The 20,601-nt window shown below is 41.8% G+C and overlaps 1 protein-coding gene across 1 annotated transcript in view; it reads left to right on the plus strand.

Annotated features, from left to right (window-relative positions):
• Window positions 1–20,601, plus strand: part of LAMA3 (laminin subunit alpha 3) — a 573,745-nt gene that overhangs the window by 149,887 nt on the left and 403,257 nt on the right. Inside the window, exon 12 of the mRNA XM_053714980.1 lies at window positions 20,277–20,414. Within this exon, the coding sequence (XP_053570955.1) occupies window positions 20,277–20,414 (138 nt within the window). The remainder of the gene's footprint in view (window positions 1–20,276; window positions 20,415–20,601) is intronic.

A 20,601-nucleotide genomic window follows, 5' to 3' on the forward strand; every position in this document is an offset into this window, starting at 1 on the left:
CCTAATCTCAGCTTGTTACCTGTATAAAAAACACCTGTCCACAGAAGCAATCAATCAATCAATCAGATTCCAAACTCTCCACCATGACCAAGACCAAAGAGCTGTCTAAGGATGTCAGGGACAAGATTGTAGACCTACACAAGGCTGGAATGGGCTACAAGACCATCGCCAAGCAGCTTTGTGAGAAGGTGACAGCAGTTGTTGCGATTATTGGCAAATGGAAGAAACACAAAATAACTGTCAATCTCCCTTGGTCTTGGTCATTAGATTATCAATTATCTCAAGACAGCTGGTACTATAGTCACCAAGAAAACAATTGGTAACACGCTACGCTGTGAAGGACAGAAATCCTGCAGCGCCACTGCTCAAAAAAGCACATGTACAGGCCCGTCTGAAGTTTGCCAATGAACATCTGAATGATTCAGAGGAGAACTGGGTGAAAGTGTTGTGGTCAGATGTGACCAAAATCGAGCTCTTTGGCATCAACTCAACTCACCGTGTTTGGAGGAGGAGGAATGCAGCCTATAACCCCAAGAACACAATCCCCACCGTCAAACATGGAGGTGGAAACATTATGCTTTGGGAGTGTTTTTCTGCTAAGGGGACAGGACAACTTCACCACATCAAAGGGACGATGGACGGGGCCATGTACCGTAAAATCTTGGGTGAGAACCTCCTTCCCTCAGTCAGGGCATTGAAAATTGAAAATGGGTCGTGGATGGGTATTCCAGCATGACAATGACCCAAAACACACAGCCAAGGCAACAAAGGAGTGGGTCAAGAAGAAGCACATTAAAGGGACACTGAACCCAATTTTTTTCTTTTGTGATTCAGATAGAGCATGAAATTTTAAGCAACTTTCTAATTTACTCCTATTATCAAATTTTCTTTATTCTCTTGGTATCTTTATTTGAAATGCAAGAATCTAAGTTTAGATGCCGGCCCATTTTTGGTGAACAACCTGGGTTGTCCTTGCTGATTGGTGGAAAAAATTCATCCACCAATCAAAAAGTGCTGTCCAGAGTTGTTAACCCAAAAAAGCTTAGATGGCTTTTATTTCAAATAAAGATAGAAAGAGAACGAAGAAAAATTGATAATAGGAGTAAATTAGAAAGTTGCTTAAAATTGCATGCTCTGTCTGAATCACAAAAGAAAAAAATTGGGTTCCGTGTCCCTTTAAGGTCCTGGAGTGGCCTAGCCAGTCTCCAGACCTTAATCCCATAAAAAATCTGTGGAGGGAGCTGAAGGTTCGAGTTGCCAAATGTCAGCCTCGAAACTTTAATGTCTTAGAGAGGATCTGCAAAGAGGAATGAGGCAAAATGCCTCCTGAGATGTGTGCAAACCTAGTGGCCAACTACAAGAAATGTCTGACCTCTGTGATTGTCAACAAGGGTTTTGCCACCAAGTACTAAGTCATGTTTTGCAAAGGGGTCAAATACTTATTTCACTCATTAAAATGCAAATCAACTTATAACTTTTTTGAAGTGCGTTTTTCTGGATTTTTTGTTGTTATTCTGTCTCTCACTGTTCAAATAGATTTACCATTAAAATTATAGACTGATCATTTCTTTGTCAGTGGGCAAACATACAAAATCAGCAGGGATCAAATATTTTTTTCCCTTACTGTATGTGTTAATATCACGTGGATGTTTTGTCTTTTGTGAACATTGATATAAAGATCTGCAATTTGTGTATATTCAATGCCAAAGTAAGCAATATGTGATTTTACTCTGGAAACCGTCTTGTATAGCTTCTGTAGGATCATAGGTTACCCAATCAGAGGAGTGAGATGGATGAGGTACTGTATCAGAGTGTGGTCTGTATAGCAGTTTAGAGACAAAGGGGTAGATTTAACAAGCTGCAGATGCTGCTTTCTATGCCCAAAGTTTCAGGTCCGTCTGAAACATAAGTTAAGAAGCAGTGGACTGAAATAATCCCAATCCTATCCGATTGGATGATTGACACTCCCTGCTAGCAGCTGATTGGCCGTGAATGTGCAGGGTGGCATTGCACAAGCATTTTACAAGAAATGCTTGTGCAATGTTAAATGCCGACAGTGTATGCTGTCTGCATTTAGCAATGTTGGGCGGACATGATTCGCTAGAGCGAATCATGTCCGCTCGGCACTTGTTAAATCTACCCCTATAGGTTGACAGTATTCAAGCAGAGTCAAGTTGTAATGACATCTTACAATGTCTGATGTTTTCATAAATTTCTATGGAAAAATGTCTGGGACATCCAACGGAACAGGTGGAACTTTTTGTGCGCTAAGTGAAGGAGACAAATCAGAAGGAATAGTTACAGATGAGTACCAATATTACTCATAGCTGTGGTGTCTGGTTCCATGCTGTGAGATTAAAGAAATACCACCTGATAATTAAAGGTAATCATTATATCAGTTTGGGTACATTTTGTAAACCTTTGCAAAGTTTGGTCAGAAAGCATGAAGGGGCCGATTTATCAAAGTCTAGCGGACATGATTGTCAGGTTTTTTTTCCATGTTTTGTTTGCCATGTGCTGCTGGCAGCCATTTTACTCACCTCTCTTGCTGACTCTGGTGCACACTGTGTGATGATGCTCATTTCCTGCACTTCCTTTTTTGGCCAGACTGGTGTACATCATCCGTGTGAGACAGGATGCAGTCTCAGAATTGTGATGTTATCACTTATTATTTATAGGGCCTCTCTTCAGTATCCTTTGCCCTTGCGTTGTCTCAGACCTGTTTGTGAGACCTCCTGTGTATTACCTGGCTGTCTGATGTCCCTCCTGGTTCCTGATCCCTGACTTGTTCCTGACTGTGCTGTTCTCCTTGTTCCTGATTCTGGCTCGTCTGACTACTCGCTTTGGCTCCTGACTCGGCTCGTCTGACTACCAGCTCTGGTTTTGATTCCTGGCTTGTTATTTGACTTGTGGAATTTTTATTATTTTTTGCTATTAATAAAGGTGTGATTATTTTTGCACTTCTCGTCTTAGTCTGATATTACGCAAGGATCATGAATCCTGATGGTGCTAATAATCCACCTTTACCTGCCATAATTTCCAGGATGGATGAACAGGATCACCACTTGGATCAAGTTGCACTAGCCCTGCAAATCCTGCTGACTCGCACTGCACATTTGGACCAAAGTGTCCCGCAAGTTATGGCTGCTCCTGCTTCCGCTGCTGCACCTACTCCTACCAGGAGCATGACCGGTTCTGCACCTCTACCTCAGAGTTATGGAGGCAATCCTAATCAGTGCAGAGGGTTTTTGAACCAGGTGGGCATTTACTTTGAGATGTTACCTCAGGCGTTTGCCTCTGACAGAGCTAAGGTGGGATTTCTCATCTCGTTACTCTCTGACACAGCTCTTGCCTGGGCTAATCCCTTGTGGGAGACTAATAAACCTGTGATTTCAAATTACCCTGAATTTGTGGCCTCCTTTCGAAGGGTATTTGATGTTTCTGCTCGCTCCTCCTCTGCTGCTAAACGACTCATGTCCATTCAGCAAGGTGCAAGATATGTTGCTCAATATGCCATTGAGTTCCGTACGCTTGCCGCAGAGGTAGGTTGGAACAATGAAGCCCTTGTTGCCGCCTTCTTTCATGTGCTCTCTGATGCGATTAAAGACAAAGTTGCTGCCAGAGATTTACCAGAAGATCTCAAGGCATTGGTGTCTTTTTTTATCCTAATTGACATCAGACTAAGTGAGTGGCCCTCTTTCAAGGAGCGCTTGTGGAAGTCTCCTGTTCCTTTGTCTAATACGTATTCGTTCCCACCCATGCCTCCCTCTCCTCCCATGCCTCCTGGTCCCGAGTCACCAGGTACTGCTGAGCCGATGCTGGGATTCACGCATCTCTCTGCGGCAGAGAGGGCCTTTAGGAGGAGGGAGGGGCTCTGCCTTTATTGTGGGTTACAGGGCCACCTTTTGAAGTCTTGTCCTACACAGCCGGGAAACGCTCACTCCTAAGGTCCTGTCGGGGGCAGACCTTGGGTGGTTTATACTTGTCCCCAGAACCGCTTAAGGAGAAACCTTTGGTCACGGTTGTCCTTTCCTGGGTGGACTCCTCCATAGTCACCCAGGCTCTTGTTGACTCCGGTGCTGCAGGCAATTTCATTGACAGTGCTTTTGTATCAAAGCACTCCATTCCTGTCTTGCCTCGGTCCGTTCCGCTTGCTATTGAGGCCATTGATGGCAGGCCCCTTCAGCCCGCACTCGTTACTCACGAAACTGCTCCGTTATCCATGGCTGTTGGGGCTCTCCATTTTGAAACCCTCCAGTTCCAGGTTATAAACTCTCCGCATTTTCCGGTTGTTCTGGGTTATCCCTGGCTCCAAAAGCACAATCCCAGTCTCGACTGGCGCAGGTCCGAAATTTTGTTGTGGTCTCCGCAATGTATTTCCACTTGTCTTCGGAAACCAGTTAAAGTCTTGTGCACTTCTTCGGTATCTCAATTGCCAGAGGATTACCGAGAGTTCCTAGATGTTTTTGACAAGGTACGTGTCTCCTCACTGGTCTTACGATTGTGCATAGACCTGCAACTCGGAGCCATTCCTCCTCGGGGCCGGGTTTACCCTCTGTCTGTTGCGGAGAATTGTACTATAGAGGAGTATGTTGCCGATGCTCTGTCGCGGGGGATCATCCGCAAATCCTGCTCTCCTGCAGGGGCTGGCTTCTTCTTTGTGAAGAAAAAGGGTGGCGAGTTAAGAACATGCATCGATTATAGGGGTCTTAATCATCTTACCATTAAGAATGCTTACCCTATTCCGATCATTACGGAACTCTTTGACCGCCTCAAGGGAGCTACAGTCTTTACTAAACTTGATTTGAGAAGAGCATACAATCTCGTTAGGATCAAGGAGGGCCATGAATGGAAAACAGCATTTAACACCAGGAGCGGGCATTATGAGTATCTTGTAATGCCCTTTGGCCTATGTAATGCTCCTGCTGTTTTCCAGGAATCTATTAATGATGTCCTATGAGATATGTTGCAACAGTGTGTTGTGGTGTACTTGGACGACATCCTCATACACTCACCCACACTTGAGGCTCATCGTTCTGATGTTACACGGGTTCTTCAGAGACTACGTGAGAACTGCCTGTTTTGTAAACTTGAGAAATGTGAGTTCCATCAGTCTCAAGTAACCTTCTTAGGTTATATTATCTCTGTTGCAGGGTTCTCCATGGATCCTGACAAGTTATCTGCAGTTCTGCAGTGGCCACACCCAGTTGGTCTTCGGTCTATTCAACATTTTTTGGGGTTCACCAATTACTATAGCAAGTTTATTAAAAACTTTTCTTCCTTGGTCAAACCTATCACAGACATGACCCGTAAAGAGAATGATCCACTCCATTGGTCACCTACTGCCATTAAGGCCTTTGATAGTCTTAAGACTGCCTTTGCTGCTGCTCCAGTTCTGGCTCATCCTAACTCTGTCCTGCCTTTCATTCTTGAGGTCGATGCATCTGAGACTGGAGTAGGTACCCTCTTGTCTCAACGTCCTATGCCTGACGTTTCCCTGCATCCGTGTGGTTTCTTCTCAAAGAAATTGTCTCCAGTGGAGTGCAATTATGAAATTGGCGACAGGGAATTACTGGCCATAATTTTGGCACTCAAGGAATGGAGGCATCTTCTCGAGGGTACTAGCATGCCAGTGCTCATTCTTACTGACCACAAGAATTAAACTTATCTATCTGAAGCAAAACGTTTGTCCCCCCCGACAGGCCAGATGGGAGCTATTTTTGTCTCGGTTTAATTATGTGGTCTCCTGCCTGCCTGGTAGTAAGAATGACCATATTTTGGCTACCATACATTCTAATTTGACTTCTCCCTTGGGGGAAGAGATCCTGGCTGTACAAACCAATGCACCTCCTGAGAAACCTAGTGGTAAGTGTTTTGTTCCTGAGAATCTTCGAACTAAAGTTTTGCACACTTACCACTATCCTAAAGCTGCAGGTCACCCAGGCAAGAACCAAATGATTTGGTCTGTCACTCGACAATTCTGGTGGCCAGGTCTTCATTCTGATGTTGTTGCGTATGTTGCCTCCTGATCAGTTTGTGCACAGAATAAGACTCCTCGACGTTCTTCAACCTATTGCTAATGGTGAGCGTCCTTGGACACATCTTTCCATGGACTTCATTGTCAAGCTCCCCATTTCCAATGGCAATACTGTTATCCTTATGGTGGTTGACCGTTTTTCTAAAATGTCACATTGCATTCCCTTGAAGAAGTTGCCTACCGCTCAGGAGCTTCCTTCAATTTTTGCCCGGGAGGTCTTCCGTTTACATGGGTTACCCAAGGAGATAGTGTCGGACCGGGGTAGCCGGTTTGTCTCCAGATTTTGGCGTTCCTTTTGTGCTTAAATGGGGATCCAGCTTTCCTTCTCCTCGGCATATCACTCTCAATCCAATGGGGCTGCGGAACGGTCTAATCAAGCTCTGGAACTGTTCCTCCGTTGCTATTTCTCAGATCACCACAATAATTGGTCTGAACTGTTACCTTGGGCAGATTTTGCTCGTAATAGTGCTATTAATGCTTCCTCCAAGTTATCCCCGTTCATGGCGAATTATGGGTTTCAACCATCCTTGTTGCCCGATTCATTCATGTCTCAGGGTATTCTGACTTTGGAGGAGCATCTCCGGCAACTCCGTTCCATGTGGGTGCAGATTCAGGACTGCCTTCATCGTTCTATGCAGCGCCAAAGAGTATGAGGTCAGCAGCACTATTGACTCTCATATGTCCAGGGGCCGCGTACAGTATTTGGTTCACTGGAGGGGTTACGGTCCGGAGGAGCGTTCATTGGTTCCCTCCTTTGATGTTCATGCTACCACCCTCCTCCGTGCCTTCCATGCCCATTTCCCCAATAAGCCTTTTGTCCTCCCGTGGGGGAGGGGTCGTTGAGGGGAGGGTATTGTCAGGGTTTTTTCCCTGTTTTGTTTGCCATGTGCTGCTGGCAGCCATTTTACTCACCTCTCTTGCTGACTCTGGTGCATACTGTGTGATGCTGCTCATTTCCTGCACTTCCTTTTATGGCCAGACTGGTGTACATCATCCGTGTGAGACAGGATGCAGTCTCAGAATTGTGATGTAATCACTTATTATTTAAAGGACCTATGTTCAGTATGCTTTGCCCTTGCATTGTCTCAGACCTGTTTGTGAGAGCTCCTGTGTATTACCTGGCTGTCTGATGTCCCTCCTAGTTCCTGATCCCTGGCTTGTTCCTGACTCTGCTGTTCTCCTTGTTCCTGATTCCGGCTCGTCTGACTACTCGATTTGGCTCCTGACTCGGCTCGTCTGACTACCAGCTCTGGTTTTGATTCCTGGCTTGTTATTTGACTTGTGGACTTTTAATTATTTTATTATTATTTTTTGCTATTAATAAAGGTGTGATTATTTTTGCACTTCTTGTTTCAGTCTGATTCCTGGCACCATGACAATGATACGCTGTAGCGTATCATGTTAGTCAGACATCGCTGAATGCTGACAGCATATGCTGTCGGCATTTAACATTGCACAAGCAGTTCTAGTGAACTGCTTGTGCAATGCCGCCTCCTGCAGATTCGCGGCCAGTTGGCCTCTAGCAGGGGGGTGTCAATCAACCCAATCGTATAGGATCAGGTGGATTGATGTCTGCAGCCTCAGAGGCAGCGGACCAGTTAAGGAGCAGCTGTCTTAAAACTGCTGCTTCATAACTGCTGTTTCCGGCAAGCCTGAAGGCTTGCGCAGAAACAGGGGCATAAGGGGCAATTTGCCCTTGATAAATCAGCCCCATAGGCTCAGTGTTGCATAAATGAGGTGACTAACATATTTTAAAAGGCTCGCTCAAGCTTATGGGGATACATAAAATGATGAAGGACACTGCATTAAAGGTATGCACAAACAATTTATTCTCACAGGATGCATAATATTGCCTACATTTCACAATGGGATAAACATTAAACGTAGCATCTATCTACCTTAAGGTTATAATATCACCATATATCTGTAAAACTTAATAAACAGATAGCCTTCAACATAATGGTTATATAAAGGTAATATAAACATTGGACATGAGTATATATTCAGAACATTTTTAACATAATTTTCACCTCCTATGATGATATCAATAATTATAGTTGGAAAAGTAAAATCCAAACTGGATCAAAGTTCAGGTCACATATAGGGCTGGATTGCAAGTGGTGCGCTAATGTTAGTGCATGCTCGATATTAAAATACCACGTTAACTTGTGCGCATATAACAAGTTGAAAGAAAAACGTGACCGTACAAGCAAATTTGTTATCGTCAGGTTAGTGCGGCTAAAGACCTTGTGTGAAGGGCTATAGCAAAATTATAAGTTGCATTAAACACCACATAAATGTTACACTCATATATACAATATCTAATAAAAATTATTTATGTAAATATAAAAAAAAAAGAATTTAGAAAAGGTATATGGTGTATGACAAGGTATTTGAATAGAAAGGGCTATATTGTATATATACATTCATATACATGTGTATGTATGTATACATATGTTTATATGTGTATACATGTGTATTTATGTTTATATGTGTATATGTATATATACTTTGGAGCCCTTTCCAACAGAAAAAAAATAAACAATGATATAAAACGTGTAAGAGACAAGATAAAATTTTACAAACACATACAGGAGGAATTAAGGGCCCGATTCCCGTGGGAACTTATATATACAGGTATACCTCACTTTACAGTGCTTCACTTTACAGTGCTTCGCTAATTCAGCGCTTTGTGGAGCTGAAGTTCAACATCCAAGGATTTTGAAACAGTGCTGTAATCATTGTGAGATTGTGAGAGAAGTAATTGGCACCATTTTGTTATGCCCAGTTCACTCTGTTTACAGCATTACAGTGCAATCTGTGTCACAGTGCTATAGTCTGGCAAATTTTACTACCGTAATTGTCACTATTTTATAGGTATGGTATTTATTGAATTCCAATTGAATAAGGTGCTGTGCTAGTGATAAACTAAACGTAGCACTAATGCACACCTAATATATGTTAGTTCAAACATGTTTTCAAGTTTTTTAACACACTGGCAAGTGAATAGAAAGCTAAAACTGCCTTGTTTCACTTGAAGCTGGTTTTCACTTTACATCAGGGCTGCGGTCCCTACTCCGCTGTATGAGCGGGGTATACCTATATATATATATATATATATATATATATATATATATATATATATTATATAGATAGATAGATAGATAGATAGATATTTTATAAATAATACATTAGATATATACAAATATATATTTAAAAATAAATAGAACATTTTCTTCTATGTGAAGAACATTGGAATGTAAAATATTCATAACTACCTTCGAGTTAGCACTGAAGGTTGAACTCCTGTTGGGTTAGCGTGAGTGATAAGTGTTAGTTTTATTTGAGCGCTCCATTGAAGTCTATGAGGAGAAGAAGTTGTCATGATCACGCTATCCAAAGTCCTGAAGTTAGCGTAATCCACCAACACCCCACATCGCAAAGTATCTAATTAACCTATTAACACCTAAACCGCCAACGCCCCACAACGCAAACAACAAATGAAATTATTAACCTCTAAACTGCCATCCCCTCACATCACTATCTACCTAATTACAGTATTAACCCATAATCCTCTAACCTCCCACAACGCAAAGTATTCATCTAATAATTAAGCCCCCTAACCTAACACCCCCAAGTTAACCCCAGTTAAAATACAATTAAATAAAATAACAAAATACTTTCTACATTAAAAATTTATAAAAAAATTACAAAAAATAAAAAAACCTAACATTATATAAAATAAAAACCTAACATTACAAAAAAGCTAAAATTACAAAAATAAAAAAGCTAACATTACAGAAAATAACAAACAAAATTATCCAAAATAAAGTTATTCCTAATTTAATACCCCCTTAAAAATAAAAAAGTCACACCAAAATAAAAAAAAACTAATCTAACAATAAACTACCAATAGCCTTTCAAAGGGTCTTTTGTAGGGCATTGCCCTAAGTTTAACAGCTCTTTTTAAAAAACAAAATACAAAGTCCCCCCTAAATTTACAACCCCCCACCCACCCAACCCCCAAAATAAACACACCTAACTAAAAATAAAACCTAATCTACCCATTGTCCCTAAAAGGGCATTTGTATGGGCATTTCCCTTAAAAGGGCAATCAGCTCTTTTGCAGCCCATAAAAATAAAAAAAGCCCAAATCTAAAAAAAAAAAACACCCCTGCAAAAACAAACTAACACTAATCCCAAAATAGGTACTCACCATTGATGAAGTCCGACAATCCATCTTCTTCCAGGCAGCGAAGGTCTTCATCCAGGCGGCTCCATCTTCATCCATTTCGGGCCCATCTTCTTTTCTTCTTGCCGGAGGCACAGAGCGGTCATCGGAGGTGCAGATCCGGAGGGGTGGTTATCCTTGTCGGTCATCTGCGATGTGGAGGTCCTTTTCATGCGATCCTTTGCCGCACACTGAAGATTTAATGCAAGGTACCCCTTTTATATTGGGGTACCTTGCATTCCTATTGACTGAAAATTTAAAATCAGAAAATAGGATGAGAGCTGCTTGCATCCTATTTGCTGATCTGATCAAGAAGAAAGAAGATGGGCCCGCGATGGATGAAGATGTAGCCGCCTGGATGAAGACCTTTTGCCACCTGGAAAAAGATGGATTGCCAGCCTTCATCAATGGTGAGGACCTATTTTGGGGTAAGTGTTAGTTTTTTGGGGGTTTTTGGGGTGGTTTCTTTTTTAGATTAGGGCTTTTTTATTTTTATGGGCTGCAAAAGAGCTAATTGCCCTTTTAGGGACAACGCCTATATAAATGCCCTTTTAGGGTATTTTGGGTAGATTAGGTTTATTTTTCAGGGTACAGCATTGCCGGTCTCAGTTACTTTTTCAAGATAAGAAAAAGCCTTGTTAGAAGGTGAAACGCGTTTATTAAGGGACACTGTCTGTATACCAATAGGCTCAGGAACCCTCGAGCCTTATCTCTGCGCAGAGAAAGAACATTTCATAGCCCCTACGGACCCATTTGATAAAGCTGAGTTCCAAGAGCCACTATTGGCTGGAGAGCTGCATGTGACTGAGGTAACACACGTGACACGGAAGTAACTGAGACCGGCAACGCTGTACCCTGAAACACAAGCGGAGCAGCACACGGAGTGAAAGGTGTGTGATTTAAACCACCCGAAAAAGACGGGTAAGAGACGGAGCAACGTCTGAGGAGTAGAGTAAGTGTTTAACACTGAAAGACTGTGACATTATCACAAGATAAGGAAAGGTACCCTATTACCTCCTGTTGTAAAGCCAATATTCCCTTACACCCGCATAGTGGGAGTTCCGACTGAAACATTTATATCATCAGACCTGCCGTAAGGGACTAATTTGCCAATCTAACAGACTGCTCTTTAAGATTCTGTACCATTAATGCAAAGTGGCATTTTACTATTACCTTCCATCACTAATTTACATAGGTGGTATTATGTTAGTGTTTTTATAAATAGCAGAATATTTTTAACAGTATAAAGGTTTTAACTTATTTTTGCAAAGCAATATATGAATATTGGTTTACACTTACCTATATTTATGGGTTTGCGTAATTAATATAAGGTTAGAACATATTTTTAAGTGTGACCGATCACTTTATTATAACGTATGTAGTCAGTAATACTATATAACTAAGTATATGGCATTTTATGAATAAAATCTTTTTTAATTATTGGAACAGCATATTTCATTATTTATATTCACTTATTTTGGTTGTGGTAATTTTTAAGCTCACTTAGCGCTGTCCATACCCCCTTTTTCTCTTCCATAATTGGTTGAATAGCAGAGACGTATGCTTAGGAACCAGCCCATTTCTGAACCACTATATGGCAGCAGTTTCGCAAGAATGTTATCCATTTGCAAGAACTCTAGATATCAGCACTATTTCCTGCCATGTTGTGCTCCAGATGCCTACCTAGGTATCTCTTCAACACAAAATTTCATGGGAACAAAGCCAATTTGATAATAGAAGTAAATTGGAAACGTTTTTTTAAAATGGCATGCTCTTTCTGAATCACAAAAGAAAAATGTTGGGTTTAATATCCGTTTAAGGTAAATTAACTTTATCAGTTGCAATCTATCTCAAAGTTTTAACATACTTCATATGCTTAGTCACAAAGGGGCCTATTTATCAAAGGTCTTGTGGACCTGATCGGACGCTGCAATACGCTCTCTGTATTCAGCATTGCACCAGCAGCTCACAAGAGCTGCTGGTGCAATGCCGCCCCCCTGCAGACTCGCGGCCAACCAGCCGCCAGCAGGGGGTGTCAATCAACCTGATCATACTCGATCAGGTTGATTTCCGGCAATTCCTGTCCGCCTCATCAGAGCAGGCGGACAGGGTTATGGAGCAGCGTTCTTTGTGACCGCTGCTTCATAACTGCTGTTTCTGGCGAATTCAAAGACTCGCCAGAAACAGGGGCCCACAAGCTCCATTCGGAGCTTGATAAATGGGCCCCAAAGTGTTTCACGAGTGGTGTTGTGAAATTGACAATTTTAATAAATGATAAATATTCACAGATTCTTCACTGGACGTCTGTAGTTGAGAGGTTTACAGTAGATTACTGACTATGCTGAACAGTAAATAGTAAATACATCACATAAATAGATCTGCAATTCAAGCAAACATTACCTCAAACATTTTCTGTCTCTCTATAACGTTCTCCGTTGTACATTATTTGTTTTCCACATCAGAACATACCATTAAAGGAGATCCATAAGGGTTGTCTCCTCTTCAGCTTCAATTTTGAAGGTGATAAAATAGTATTAATAGAACAATTTATTTTCTAAAAAAATCTACACCCTTCTTGAACCAAACCCCCCTGCAGCTCACTGACCAAAAGCCTGCAGAAAGCCAATGACCCTAAAGCAACACTGTATGTAGGAAACATTTAGCTGAAGTTAAAGTATGCAGGCTCAGTCAGAGCATATGGATAACCAGCAAGGTTAATGTCAGAACTCATGGTGATACATGTAAGTTATGTTATTTTTATTCCAAGAAAAGTACAATAACTGCACCCCTAGAGCTGGGTTAGAGCTGCCTTCACATTGCCTGAGGTAACTTTAGGTAGTATTCTTACCATGGTTGTTTGGGTGACATAGGATAAGCTCTCTGAGAATATACTATGCCAATGGAAAGCTTTCATGGCCACATCAAGCTGATTTACTGAGGTATTGAGAAAGGTGATCCATCAAGAAATAGAAAACCTGTGAACATTCAGTGAATGGTAAATGTGAGGGAATGTAAGAAAACTGGTGTCTAATCTTGCAATAAGATACAGGCAAAGAAAATGCAATTTCTGCCACAAAGAGCATAAATATTTTTGCAGTTCTCATTAAAACATAAAATACTGTCACATTTTACTGTGCTGCATAAAGCTGTAGTGAAATATTATTAGTGCAACAAAGGGATATAAAGGTGACAATAGTAAAAAAGGGGGGAGAGGTATGCTCCCTTCTAGTGTGGACATAGTATAATCCTAGAACAAGGTGCAACCTAGAATGATTATATATATATACAAATGTAGAAGAGAGAAAACCGCACAAAATGAGTGGGTCCTAAAGTCTAGGTAGCATCTGCTGAGAGTATAGAGGTGCCTTTTTTCTTTCGTTTTTTTATGCTTACGTTGTCTGTTTATCTCAAGAAGTTAAGGGTAATATAGCTAGTGAGACTTTTTTAGCCTGAAAGCGTTTCTCAGCTTATTTGATAGTTTGTATTTGATTTCCTTGCCCAGTTTTTTTGTTTTCCCTCTTTTTTTTTAGATAATCTTATTTCCCTGGGAGATATCTATCACAATGGAAAGAGATCAGGATTTATCAGTTAATTTTGACAAATGCCTGTATTGTTTAGAAGCCCAAGTGATCCCCCCTGTGCAATTTTGCTTTATGTGTCTAGCTAATATGTTGCAGTCAATAAATAAGGATGCTACTTTGCCTACAAAATGTAACCCCTCAGAGCCTGCTGCCTCTCAGGATTTTATTTCCCTTGACATGCCTCAGCTTTCTCCTCAGTCCCCGTCCCTAGCGGTTAAGCAAGCAGTGCCCTGCGGTTCCGCTAAGTCTACATCTGGGGGTGTTTTTTTACCAGGTGATTTTGCAGCGGAGCTTACTTCAGCTGTTTCTGCGGCTCTGAGTGCCTTTCCTATCTCAGGTAAGAGAAAAAGAAAATCTAAAAATATATCCTCTAAGTCAGGTATTTCTTCTACCAAAAAATCTCTACCACAAAATCTCAGATTCTACTGCGGTTAGTACTGTAGACTCAGAAGAAGTAAGTTTTAGATTTAAGCTTGAACACCTTTGCTTACTACTTAAGGAGGTGCTGGCTACTCTGGAGGACTCAGAGACTACTCTTTCTGAGACTCCTAAGGTTACTAAACTAAACAAGGTTTTTTTATGTAAAACCTCGATCTGTAGGAGATTTTCCTGTTCCAGATTGGATGTCGGAGATTATTTCCCAGGAATGGTTCCCTTTACCCCAATCTCCTGTTTTCAAGAAAATGTTTCCGATCATGGATTTGGTGCAGGAACTCTGGCTTACTATTCCTAAAGTGGATGGAGCGATATTCACACTGGCCAAGAGAACCACAATTCCTCTGGAGGATAGTACCTCTTTTAAGGACCCCATTGATAGGAAATTGGAGGGGTACCTAAGAAAGATTTTCCTCCACAAAGGTTTGCTATGGCAACCGGTAGCTAGTATGGCGGCGGTGGCTGGCGCAGCCTTTTATTGGTGTGACTCCTTAAATGAACTTATTGTGTAGGAGATCCAGGACAGGATCAAAGCATTAAAATTAGCAAATACCTTCATTTGCGATGCCAGTATGTAGGTTGTATGTCTAAGTGCTAAGACTTCCAGTCTTGCCATCCTTTCTTGTGGCTAAAGACTTGGTCAGCAGACATGGTTTCCAAGTCTAGACTCCTGTCTCTTCCCTTTAAGGGGAAGGCTTTGTCTGGTCCAGGTCTAGATGCCATCATTTCCACTGTCATGGGTGGAAAAGGGGGTTTTCTACTTCAGGATAAGAAGACTAGACCTAAGGGTCGCCAAACTTCCTGGAGGCCTAACCAACCTTGGATGAAGGGAAAGCAGTCCAAGAAGCCTACTTCTGGAACAAATCAGCATGAAGGGTTCACCCCCCAACCGAGATCAGATCAGGTAGGGGCAGACTTTCTCGCTTTCAAGAGGCTTGGATTCGCAATGTCCCAGATCCTTGGGCGATGGAAGTGGTCTCTCAGGGATACAAGATAGGTTTCAAATCTTGTCCTCTGAGGGGCAGATTTCTCCTGTCAAGACTATCCACAAATCAAGTAAAAAGAGAGGCATTCTAATATTGTGTCAAGGATCTCTCCTCCCTAGGAGTGATCATTCCAGTTCCTCTGGCAGAACAAGATTATTCCAATCTGTTCATGGTTCGAAAGAAAGAGGGAAATTTTCACCCTATTTTTGTTGCGCTGTACTGCTCTAGCTGTTGCTAGGGATGTGGCGCCTGCTGTTTGCTGCCTAGGGGGGAGTCGGCTCCTCTCTGCATGCGGTGGTGACATTATCGTCGCACGCTTCCTCCTTCAGAAGCCAGTCTGGATCTCCTGTGGCGCAAATCCTGTGCCTATGTAAGTAACTTCAGTCCTACCTATCACTGCCCAAGTATAGGTGTTACTTACTGCTCTCCTGGGTGTTATTGATTTGTATGCTGGATTGTTATTTTGTTGCTGAACCTTGCTTGTCTGACCACTCTGCTTCTTTAACCCTTAACTGCTGCTGAACTTTGCTTGTCTGACCACTCTGCTTCTTTAACCCTTAACTGCTGGATTGATACTGCTGCTGAACTCTGCTTGTCTGACCACTCTGCTTCTTTAACCCATAACTGCTGGATTGATATTGTTGCTGAACTCTGCCTGTCTGACGACTCTACCTGTTAACCCCTATCTGCCCTGGATTGCCTTACTATTGCCAAACCCTGCCTGCCTGCCTGACCATCCTAGTGGTTTACCCCCTGACTGCCTTACTGTTGCCAAACGTTGCCTGCCTGACCACCTTAGTGGTTTGTCTCTGGTTTCCTGCCTGTTTCCTGCCTGTGGTAAGTGCCATTTATCTCATCTTGCAAACCTACTCTGCTCTGGGATATTTCCTATCATTCCGGCTCGACGCCGGGATAACAAGACGACTGGCCGAGTTCGGTCTGACAGAGTATCTCTCATGAGCATTACAATTTTGGATCTGAAATGCCCCAACAAATTCCTCAAGGTTCCGTCCTTCAAGATGGAGACTATTCACTCCATCCTCCCTTTAGTTCAGGAGGGGGAGATCATGACCACCATCGACCTGAAGGACGCTTACCTTCATGTTCCTATTCACAAGGATCATTTTCAATTCCTGCGCTTTGCTTTTCTGCACAAACACTTTCAATTTGTAGCCCTCCCTTTTGGTCTAGCCACAGCTGCCTGAATCTTTACTCAGGTTTTAGGGGCTTTTTTGGCAGTAGCCAGGTCTCAAGAAATTACAGTGATCTCAAGAAATTTAGCAAGATCCCATTTGGATTCTCTGTTGTTGATTCTTCGTTCTCACGGGTGGATGGTGAATCTGGAAAAGAGTTCCCTGATTCCAAATGCCAGGGTCCGTTTTGGGGGGACAATCATAGACTCAATCTCTATTAAAAATCTTTTAACAGGGGTTAGAAAGTCCAAACTTATTTCCGCCTGCCTTTCTCTCAGTTCTCTGTGGCACAGTGTATAGAAGTAATTGGTCTCATGGTGGCCTCCATGGACATTATTCCTTTTGCTCGCTTTCATCTGAGACCTCTACAGTTATGCATGCTTAGACAATGGAACGGAGACCACTCGGACCTCTCTCAAAGGATAGTCCTAGACAACCTGGCGAGAGACTCTCTGTCCTGGTGGCTCTGTCAGGATCATCTGTCTCAAGGCACGTGATTCTTGAGGCCATCTTGGGAGATTGTGACTACAGATGCCTGCCTTTCCGACTGCGGAGCAGCTTGGGGTTCCTTAAGAGCTCACGGGACCTGGACTCAATTGGAGTCCTTCCTCCTAATAAATATCTTAGAATTGAAAGCAATATTCAATGCCCTGATAGCATGGCCTCAACTGAATTTGGTCCAGGTTATCAGATTCCAATCGGACAACATAACATCGGTGGTGTATATCAACCATCAGGGAGGAACAAAGAGCCCCTTAGCGATGAAGGAGGTGTCTCGCATCCTTCAGTGGGCGGAGTCTCACAACTGCCACATTTCTGCCATTCACATCTCAGGTGTGGACAACTAGAAAGCAGATTATCTGAGAAGACAGATGTTTCACCCAGGGGAGTGGGCTCTTCATCTGGAGGTATTCTCAATGATAACCCTCAGGTGGGGGGTTCCGGAGTTGGACCTGATGGCATCTTGTCTAAAGTAGTGGATTAAAGATTGAGTACCAAGAGACAGATCCACCTATAGCTCTGAACAAAGGCTATCTAGCTAGCCTGCAAGAGGTTGATAGTAAAGGTGTGTGTTGATAAGCGATTGAATAGTTTAATTATAAAACAATGTGTTCAAATTATACAATCATAAATAAAGAATTAAAAGTATAGTCGACTTTATACAATCAATAAAAATTGTAGATCCATAATATACAGTAGACAATAAAAAGCATAAAAACAATGTGGGTAAGCTGGAATGCAATTGTCCAACTAATGGACTTAACCTTATATTGGTAATACTCAATAAAGGATGTGTGTGTTGCTTGAGACCCTGAAATAAATAAGGTCAGGGCTGTGTGGAATTTAGTGTGTAAGAGTGATGCAATGTGGATAGCTCTGTTGCGGTTAATAGTCAGCTGGAAGCAAAAGGCCAGCTAATGCTGGTTATTCTTGTAGAATTACAGCTTAAGTGAGCTGTGATTTAGTTGAGGGTTACAGCTTGGGCAAGCTGTAACTTGGTTTAGAGTGAGTCTGTGAATGGTTCCAAAAAATGTGTCAAAAACTGATCAAATAGAAAAAAGATCACAAAAATCAAAAAAGTGAAAAATTGAAAAAATAAGTGAAAAATAACTAGTGAATGTCGCAGAAAGTGTCGCAAAAAATGTCACAAAATGACACAAATTGTCCCAAAAAATTGTGGTAAAGAGGAGTGTACACAAGTTGAAAAAGCAAATTTTAAATTGTAGTCCAATGGTGAAACGCAGTCAATATTGAAAATGTAAAAGATTAAATAAAACAACCTTATTTCTTGATGGTGAGAATCCCTCTTAATTTCTGGTGGTGAGAACCCCTGTGATGGATCCTGATGATCTCCTAGTGAGTGACTCGTAGTCCCTCCTGATGGAGGGAACCTTCCTATTCCTAATGGCGAGAATCCTTGCAAATGGATCCTATTGGAATTTGGTTTGCAGGTCTGGTGAAGATGTTGTCTTCTCCCCAGTGGAAATTACCGCTGAGGAAGGACCTTCTACTTCAGGGTCCTTTTTAACATCCAAATATAGATTCTCTGAAGCTGACTGCATGGAGAAAGAGCGGCTAGTCTTGTCTAGACAAGGTTTTTCTGAAAGGGTTATTGACACATTGATCCAGGGTTATAAACTAGTTACTCGCAAAATATACCATAAGGTTTGGCGCACATACCTTTACTGGTGTGAGTCTCAGGGTTTTCCTTGGAGTAACGTGAGAGTACCTCGTATTTTATCTTTTCTCCAGGAAGGTCTGGAGAAGGGTTTGTCAGCCAGTTCTCTGAAGGGTCAGATTTCTGCCCTTTTCGGTTCTGTTGCATAAACGTTTGGCTGACTTACCAGATGTTCAGTCTTTTGTTCAGGCCTTGGTCAGAATCAGGTCTGTGTTTAAACATATTGCTCCACCTTGGAGCCTTAATCTTGTTCTTCAGGTTCTGCAAAAGGCTCCGTTTGAGCCTATGCACTCTTGATATTAAATTGTTGTCTTGAAAAGTTTTGTTTTTGTTAGCTATTTCTTCTGCTCGTAGAGTCTCAGAACTTTCGGCTCTACAGTGTGATCCACCTTATCTTATTTTCCTTGTGGAAAATGCGGTTCTTCATACAAAATTTCTTCCTAAGGTGGTTTAGGACCACAATATCAATCAGGAAATTGTCGTTCCTTCTTTGTGTCCGAATCCTTCTTCTCAGAAAGAACATCTGTTACACAACCTGGATGTGGTTAGTGCTCTAAAATTCTATCTTCAGGCTACTTAGAGTTTTTGTCAATCCGCTGCCCTTTTTGTAGTATTTGCTAGCAAACGTAAGGGCCAGAAGACCACGTCAACTACTCTTTACTCTTTCCTTTTGGTTAAGGAGTGTCATTCGGTTAGTTTATCAGACAGCAGGACAACATCCTCTTGAGAGGATTTTGGCTCATTCAACTAGGGCTGTTTCTTCTTCCTGGGTCTTTAAAAACGAGGATCATGGAGCAAGTTTGCAAGATGGCCACACATTTTCAAAATTGTACAAATTGAATGTGTTTGCCTCAGCTGAGGCTTTCTTTGGGAGAAAGGTTCTTCAAGTGGTGGTGCCCTCAGTTTAGGTCTGCCTGTCTCGTTTCTCCCTCCCTTTCCATTCTGTGTCCTCTAGCTTGGGTATTTGTTCCCACTAGTAATTAGAATGGATTTGTGGACTCTCCATGCCATTGGAAAGAAAACTAAATTTATGCTTACCTGATCATTTTTTTTCTTTCCTGGCATGGAGAGTCCATGATCCGCCCTTGTCTAAATTCAAGACAACTTATTATTTTTGATTTGTTGATTTTTTCTAAACTTTAGGCACCTCTATACCCTTGGTATCCTCTTCTCTTTTCATATTCCCTCGGCTGAATAACGGGGGTTGTGGGAAGTGGGAGAGATACTTAAAGCTTTGCTGGGGTGTTCTTTGCCTTCTCCTGCTGGCCAGGAGTTGAATTCCCACTAGTAATTCGATTTGTGGACTCTCCATGCAGGAAAGAAAATAATTTATCAGGTAAGCATACATTTTGTTTTTCTCATCTCTTAAACTGTAAGCATATGCTGTTTTAGGCTAAAGTGTTACAGTAGATTTTAGAGCTCCTATGTTTTTTATATATAATATTATCACTTTAATATTTGTTTGTTTTCACACCGATCGCCTTATCTTCTCTCTCCCTCATGCTCAGATTCATGCAAGAAAGGCTTCTTTGGACCTCCATGCCAACGTAAGTCTCCTTCAATAGTTCCTGATACTTCTCAACATGTGGGAACCTATTGTTATTTTTAGATTGCTGTGCTCTCTATTGATATAGGCTGCCAGTGTACAGGTGTAGGAGCAATGAACAATGACTGTGATATGAAGACAGGACACTGTTACTGCCGCACAGGGTTCCAGGGTGCAGCATGCGATAGATGTGCCGTTGGTTACTTTCTTTATCCTTTCTGTCAAAGTAAGTTTTATGACTGATATGTTGTCTATAGAAGGAAACCTCTCTTTGTTGTTCTTTGTCAGTCACAATAATATGTCTATAGTTAAAAAAGCCAAGTAACAAAGACTAAATGAATGTTTACCAAATATAAATAATACAGTGATTTACTATCAATATTTTATGATAGCTCATAGTTTAGTAAACAACT

The sequence above is a fragment of the Bombina bombina genome, chromosome 5 (assembly GCF_027579735.1).
Source record: "Bombina bombina isolate aBomBom1 chromosome 5, aBomBom1.pri, whole genome shotgun sequence".
Classification (NCBI taxonomy): Eukaryota; Metazoa; Chordata; class Amphibia; order Anura; family Bombinatoridae; genus Bombina; species Bombina bombina.